Source organism: Dendrobium catenatum, unplaced genomic scaffold, assembly GCF_001605985.2.
Source record: "Dendrobium catenatum unplaced genomic scaffold, ASM160598v2 fragScaff_scaffold_72, whole genome shotgun sequence".
In the NCBI taxonomy this organism is placed as follows: Eukaryota; Viridiplantae; Streptophyta; class Magnoliopsida; order Asparagales; family Orchidaceae; genus Dendrobium; species Dendrobium catenatum.
In genome coordinates this window covers 829,189-836,899 of record NW_021318534.1, presented here as the reverse complement: position 1 = coordinate 836,899, position 7,711 = coordinate 829,189, and the positions used below count along the sequence as shown (strand labels likewise).

The 7,711-nt window shown below is 34.7% G+C and overlaps 1 protein-coding gene across 1 annotated transcript in view; it reads left to right on the top strand.

Moving 5' to 3' along the window:
- The window catches only part of LOC110108499 (protein ORANGE-LIKE, chloroplastic), a gene marked incomplete in the record, with an annotated part of 32,898 nt that extends 26,106 nt beyond the window's left edge, over positions 1-6,792 (top strand). Inside the window, 1 exon segment of the mRNA XM_020839174.2 lies at positions 6,474-6,792. Within this exon segment, the coding sequence (XP_020694833.1) occupies positions 6,474-6,551 (78 nt within the window).
- Positions 6,793-7,711: the final 919 nt, after the last annotated feature.

Sequence of the window (7,711 nt, the reverse complement as noted above, 5' to 3'; positions counted from 1 at the left end):
CCATACAAGAACAAAACAAAAGACCAAATTACCCTTTGAGGTTACATGCATCTAGTCCCTCAAGTGAGGGTAAAAATGGAAAAGAACATTAAAATAATAAAATTACAATACATCAATCAGAAATAAAAAGATGCGAGTGTAGCCGTAGATTTTCAATGTCTTCTCGCGCTAGAATCTCCTGTAGATGTCCTCATCACTTTCCTAAAATAGATTTAGTAATTTAGGAAAGATTTTAAATTTCAAATTGGATGAATTTGAATTCAAATTTTGCCCAAATTATATCAATCTAAAATAGGCAATGGAACTCAAAGGGGAAATGGGATCTAGGACCGACGACTTGCTTGGGTTCGGGTATGGGGGCCGGCGGTTAGGTGGGGGTATAGGTGGAGCTCGGCGGGTAAGTGGAAAGGGGCTTGGTGAAGGTGGAGGTTTTGGTGTAAGCGTGGCCGGTTGGGGTGAAGAGGGCCGGTGGTGGTGGTGGGAGGATGAAGGGAAAGATATATATAATAAAACCACGAACCCGACTCGTCTAGTTTGGTGGGTGATGCGTAATTCTCCCTCTCCTAGGGATCTCACTCCAATCTCTCAAGCTCTCATGAGAACTCGAACAAAGAGAAGAAAATCTTTTTAATCAAACATTCATTAACATCAAAAGAGAATAATGGGGCTATATATAGCCTTGTACAAAGACTCAAGAAAATAAAAGACGACAACGTCCACTGGGCTTACATACGACCTCCCTTAAGGGGTAAAAACGGAAAAACTAATAACACAAATACAATATGACATAATAATAAAATAAATAATACAACTCAGAAATACAATGACCTATGATGCACCGACACTTCTCCTTAAAGAGGCGTGTAGTGTCCGACACCGTATCTGACACAACACTCGTCCGACACTCCTCCGACACGTGTCGGACACACCGAAAATATGTCCGATTAAAAAATATAAATACAAATTGGACACGCATGTCCGACATGCGTATCTTAAATATTTTATGAATTTTTTTAAGTATAATTTCTTGTATTTGGTGGGATTTAAACTAAATTTCTTATTTCCTATCCACAACACCAAATCAACGTTCGCACTTAATACCCAATCATCAATATTCTCATTTTCATTTCTTTTTGGCAGTGATGATATTTTCATATCCTCTCTCGATGACTGATAAACAGCATCGATGCCTGACTCTCGACATCCTAATACTAATCATTTTAAGCACAAATTCTAATTAAGCGACTTATTATTTTCAAATTATTTTTAAAATTGTACTTATTTAATTTTATACTCTATTTTTTAAATATAAAAACTATAATATCGTGTCAAACTCGTGTCCATGTCCTATATTTTCAATAACTGACGTGTCCCGTGTCGTGTCGTATCCGTGTCGCTGCGTCTGTGTCTGTGCATCATAGACAATGACTTAATAGTGGCCGTAGATCGACGGCCACGTCTTTGATAGACTTTCCACGCTCTGATGTCCCCATCAAATAATTTGATTGTATCTGGTGTAATTTAGAGGGTCATAGGTTTGAAGAACAAGGTTACCATGCAATGTAGGATAAAGACTGCGTAATAATGTGGACCCTCGCGGCTTTAAAGTGCCAAAATATTAGAGGACTGATTATTTCTACTGCTTTCCCTTATTGATATCTCTACAACCTCTACAAACTTTATAAATGATTTGGCTGTGAGTTCATTGGGTATGGGAGAGAATGGATTTTGCTTTGAGAGCTTTTGGGGAATGAAAAATCAGATTTAGTGCCATATGATCATTAGGCTTTTCTTCTTCAATGCTTAGAGTATATATATATTTAGCTTTCAGAAAAAACTTCCAACTCTCTGATTTTATTTGGGAAAGGTTACAACGTCTAAAAACCAGCCATTATAGACTTCATATCCATGCCTGATAAAATTCTGGTTTTAATGGGTAACCACAAAGTCTTTGCAGGGGGCCGCTAACTCAATAATGGCGTTCACAATCTCTTAATGGCATCCCACCAATTAGCTTAAGAACTCGGGGACCTTGGAGCATGCAGTTTAGACTCGCTTTTTTTTTATTCTAGTTGCGCTCTGTGCTGAGTAGTGAGGGAATGACATATAATGTAAATAATGCAAAGTTTTGAAACATATGTAAATATATTTATATAAAATGAAAATATATGAACAAATATATTACTTTGCATGGAAAAAATATTTTGGATTCAATGGTGATAATAATCATAATAAATTATTTATGAGGAAATAAGAGGCAATTTCCAAATTGAAATTAGAATTTCTGCAAAAGAGTTAATATATTTAGGAGATTAAGAATAAATTTTGTGATTTTTAAATATTTATGACATTATATTTTTTATATGAGCTTGAGCCAAAGGAAATATCATTATGTAAATTACAAATATAATAAGTTTATGGACTTTAATGACTTAATTGAACTTTAACACACTTGTTGTAGTTTTCTTGAGCTCTAATGGATATTTACACGTTGAAATTGAGCGTGGTCTATGGCTTTCATCAATATTGAAATAAAGTAGCATTTTGCATCAAGATTAGTATTGTCATCCAAATCCTGTGCTAATATTTCATTCTTGAAACCGCTTAATCAAATCTTCAGAATTTTCTAATCATATGTGTGCTATCATTAAATTCAAGCTTATATAGCGCATGACTCATGGGATACATAATAATAACTTGGAATGTTTCTTACTTGGAGATAAAATATGTCAATTGATTATAGTTTTAAGTCTTCCTCAAGCATTTTTGTCGTTAAATATTTTTTAGGGTCTTGCATGGATGAGCCTTATCTTATGGTGGAGTTCTTGGCGTTGAAGGGTAACCATATTTAAGATTTGCCACTAGTGGACTTCTCTCTCCCTCTCTCAATACGAATTTCTTCACAATGGGGAGAGTCAAATTTTTAGGGCTTGACTTTTAGTTTTATGATACTTCAAATTTGGCATGATGCTTGATTATGCGACGTTTTTTGAAATTCAGAGAATATCGAAGAATAGAGAAATCCCAATAAAATCATGTAATGATAGAGACCAATGAATTCTAAAATATGAGGTAAATTTTTTTGCTAATAGCATGTCAAGATAATTTTATGGTTCCTTATTCTTACTGAGTTGATATACAATAATGATAGCCAATGATGAATTATCCTTTATGAATGGTATAGAGTCAAAGAATTGAAGAATAACAATTTGCTGGCGGTATGATATAATGTTTTTCGAGTTCAACATATTTAAATTAAGTGTTAGGGTGTCAAGTGTAGATTGCCTGTCTACTTGAGAGCAAAAGCTCACTTGCAATGAGTACTCTCACACTTTTTAATTTGATCTTAAGTAGGGATTGATTTGGTCAACTATTTAAGGTGTTCTATCTCTTGCTTGCTTAACTAATTGAGTATGCATTAAAAAAATAATTTCTCTTATTTTGATTTAAGTCATCAACAACTCAACTTTCTTAACTCAAATTTTGACCACCTACAAGTAGAAATTTAAGCATTATCATAAAGAGCAAACTAATAAAAAAAATCCTTTGAGTATGTATGGTATTTTTGTCAGTGACAAGTTCTGAATTGAAGAGTTCAGTGCCTTTGAGATTTATCATGATCAGAATGAATGAACTAGCAAATTCCAAGGGCGAGCCCCCAAATGCCAAATGCAAGGCAAATTACTTAGTTCAGTTACTTAGGGGTGAGTTCCTCGAGTCCAATTTTTCATTAATATATAATTTTCTTCAAATTCCTTGGGGAATATTTCCTATAATGCTCATTTTGTTGTGAGATTTGAATTTATATGAGACAAACTTTTCTTATGCAAAAAAATCTCAAGAGTTTGATTTCATTTACTTTCTTCTCAATCATAAGTACCAAATTCAAAGTTTTTGGGACACCAACCTTTCTAGTTAAGATTAACATCCTTAAACAATTCAATTGTTGCTCTTAAAAAATATAGAATTGTTATCGCCACTTGAATTATTTTCAGTGAAAATCGATCATTCTTTTCCTTTTTTCATGGGCAGCTTATCAAGGCTTAGTCTAGGATCAACGTGTAGGAATTCTTTGAGCTTGTTCATGCGATTAAGTTCCTAAACAAAGATTATGAAGGGAATGACAATCTTTAAGTAGTGTGATTGTGATCCTTATGGTAAAAATAATATTTGGATAGGTCCCGAGTATATGACGGCTTGCGCATTTGATGTGGTCAATGAAACTACTTTTCGTGCTCTACAATTTCAATAAGTGACAAATGCAAAAGAGTAAAAGTCGAATACTCGTGGTATAGAGGTGTCTTCTCGTTTATCAAGAAGTTGTTAGTAGACATGCTTCTTTATTTATTATGGGGGTGAAGACTCTTTGCAGACTCTCCTGCTGATGCTGATTCTGATGCTTGTTATGATGATGCTTCAACTTCTTAACTAAATTATCATAATATCACATAACATGCTTCACTAAACATGGATGTGTCGTCAGAGTCGAGTATCTATTGGAGGTTTGAAATGATGGGGCTTGAAAAATGAAACCAATGTTATGAGATTGTATTCCTCCATGTGATATGACTATTTTCAACAACTCGGTTAATAGTTTCTGAAAGTGTTCTTTGATTTTTTTGATAATCTTTGTTGAGCGATCCTTCAGAAAATTCATTTGCCCAAGGATAATGAAGTTGCTAGTGATGTGTACGTTCTACATAGATCTTTCCCTATCACCAGGATGCTCCATGGCTTGGTTCTTAGTCTTTGGCATGTTGCTGCTCATAGTATCATTTAGGATGTTGGAAGTCCTTACTTGAAGCATGAATCGAGTCTGATAGGGAAACAAAGATTGGGTTCAAAGATTATCTATGATTGATAAAGTTTTATAGGTAACCTAATTGATCTCTTAGATCAAAGAAAGAAATATAGAGGGCTAGATATTTTATCAGACAGTGTTTTGGCAAAAAAGTGCAAAGTGATCTTATGCTCATGCTTGATTTTTTACCCCATATTTATAGGTGTGGTCTAAGGTCAATAGTATATAAAGAGCTACATAATAAAGTAAAAAAAGCATTAAAAACTCACTATAGTGAGCCGTTTTGTGGACGAGTCCTTCTAAGTGCTATCCAATTAAATGAACTCAAGTTGAGTAACCTAATTGAGGGTCTTGACGAGTTCTATTGGCAAAGTGACTTTACGAGTTTACTGATGAAAACCCTTTTGTTTTCCATGGTGAGTACCATTGGAAGAGCATTCAAGTTCTTTTAATAAATAGCTTAGGTGGTAGAAGCCTTGGTCGCAAGTTTAATAGTTCAATAATAAAAGCTTAGTTTGGCTAATTCTTGGGTGAGTTGATGAGATCCTAGCTCGGGCAACTTGAGGCAATTAGAAACTTGTGAACAATGTTTATGCTCTCATGATGATTTGATCAACCATACCCAAATATGAATATGAGTGTGAATTAATGTGTTTTTGATGCATCTTGGAACTAAAAACAGCAAAATAGATAGAAGGAAAATGTATGAATACAAATGGGGGCATATTTTTGATTACTTTTTCAACAATAACAAAAGATAAAATTGATTTATTATTGGAGAGGTAGAACACAATTAGAAAATCTTCCTAAACAATTAAAATTTCCTAAATAACATAAACACAATTAAGAAACCTTCCTAAACAGCCCCCTTGATTCCTCTTCCTTGCATAATGAATAATAACTCCCCTGGGCCATAAGGGGGGCCGAAATCTCCTCCTAATTATGCTGAGCCAAAGCGCTGGTTTGGCCATGGTTGGGCCCGTCTGCTGGGATGGCTTGGGCCGATTTGGCTAGAGTGGTCTGGGACGGCCAGGTTTCTACCCTTTGCGTATCAGTTCCTTGCTTCATTTTATTATACAAACGTATTTCCTCATCAAAGTAAGCTGATAGTACCCAGTAATTAGCACATAGTGTCCACGTGTTCTCTAGGAAGCCTCTGTAGAAATGCCTGAGGTTGCATGGAGGAGATAGTGATTACCGGCAATTACTTCCAGTTCATTTAAGTTTGGCCAAGTAACTATGTTGCTTGCCTTTAAAAAAATTCACGTTCAGGTCCCTCAAGTTCATGGGGGTTCTCTATCATTTTTAGAAGGCCATTAAAGCAAATAGCAAGATAAAGTATCCATTTTACAGAATCCTTTTAGTCTAGTTCTTAATTGCAAATTGTTTCAGGTAGTTTTTAAACCTGGTCTTTGGTATAGTATTGACCATATTAATGAACTTAGGCCACGCATTTAAAACTTAATCTGAGGTTTGCAAAGACTTTCATTACACATAGTCTGCAGCTTGTATTGGATGCCTATTTCATTCAAATTTGATGTATGAAACCATTTGTTTTTAATTATTAGCACATCATCTTATAAGTTCTGTAGATTGGATTTTAATTTATTGACCAGAGTCTGCTGGCTTCCCACTCCGCTCTTATCTGAAAGCTTCACTGTATTTTCCTCAGGTAATGTGCCCAACATGCCTTTGCACTGGGATGGCGATGGCAAGTGAACATGATCCACGAATTGATCCATTTGATTAAGTCTTAATGGCTTGTCTGGGGACGAAGCTTGCAGCTCTACTTGAATGGAATGTTTCTCATCGGAAAAGTTAGTGGTTAGTGAAAGATTTCCAGTATCTGTGATATAAAATATTAGTTACTGCTATTTAGATTATCTCCCAGTCGTGTGTCCGCTAAATATGTATATGGTGATCGTATTACAGAAAAATATGCAAGTTACATTAATAAATTTACAAAGGAGCAGTTTTTTTAAGCACCAAAATTGAAGCTCGTCATCATCATTTGCACTCACAAACATAGAGCAAGGAACCTTGATCAACATGATAATGATCACCCCTTTAAAGGGTTAATTTTCAATATATGTCGACCCAGCAATGGAAGATCCATGAAGATTATTATTGTTGACCGCACAATGGAACCACTATAGGAAAACAATAATTTCCGGTGGATTTTGACCGCCGGTAATACGTAATTTTTCTGTAGTGAACTCTGATCACTTCACTGTATTTTCCTCAAAATTCTTCTGCACACACCGTTAGTCATTATTGGTAAAAAATAAATCAAAATTCATTTTTAAACATACAATAACAACCATATTAAGTCTTTATTCTACTACATCCAGTCGGCTACTTGAATTTTTTTTCTTCACTATCATGTTAAGAGTCAAATGATAAAAAATGATATAATGCAAAGAACGATAGTTATGAAACAAAAGTTTCATCTCTCTATGGTGGAATGAAAATGAACTTTTTTGAATGAGTACGAACCTTGTGGACTATGGAATGAATAAAATTTGAATTAAAAATGCTTTCTCCCTGACTCCTAGCTAAAAATATGCTCAGAACACAAACATGAGAATTTGAGAATGATGACATTACAGTGATAGTCACACACAAACTCTCTCATGATGCCATTTTAAACTAGTTCTTAAGATCATGTAAGACAATTAGACAAAGGCCCAAATAAAGTCAAATCTACCACAAATCCAACAATTTTAATAAATTTCACCTTTTTGCAACTCCCAAAACCTGAAATTTTTTAGCCCATGTCAAGTCTATAGAAGTCTTAATTAACTCTTAAGCAATTTAAGCAATTTGATAATACCTTAAGTATCTAATGTTAGTCTCATATCAAGTATGGTAAATCTTAAGATCCATCATTCTTAAGCTCCACAAAGCTCC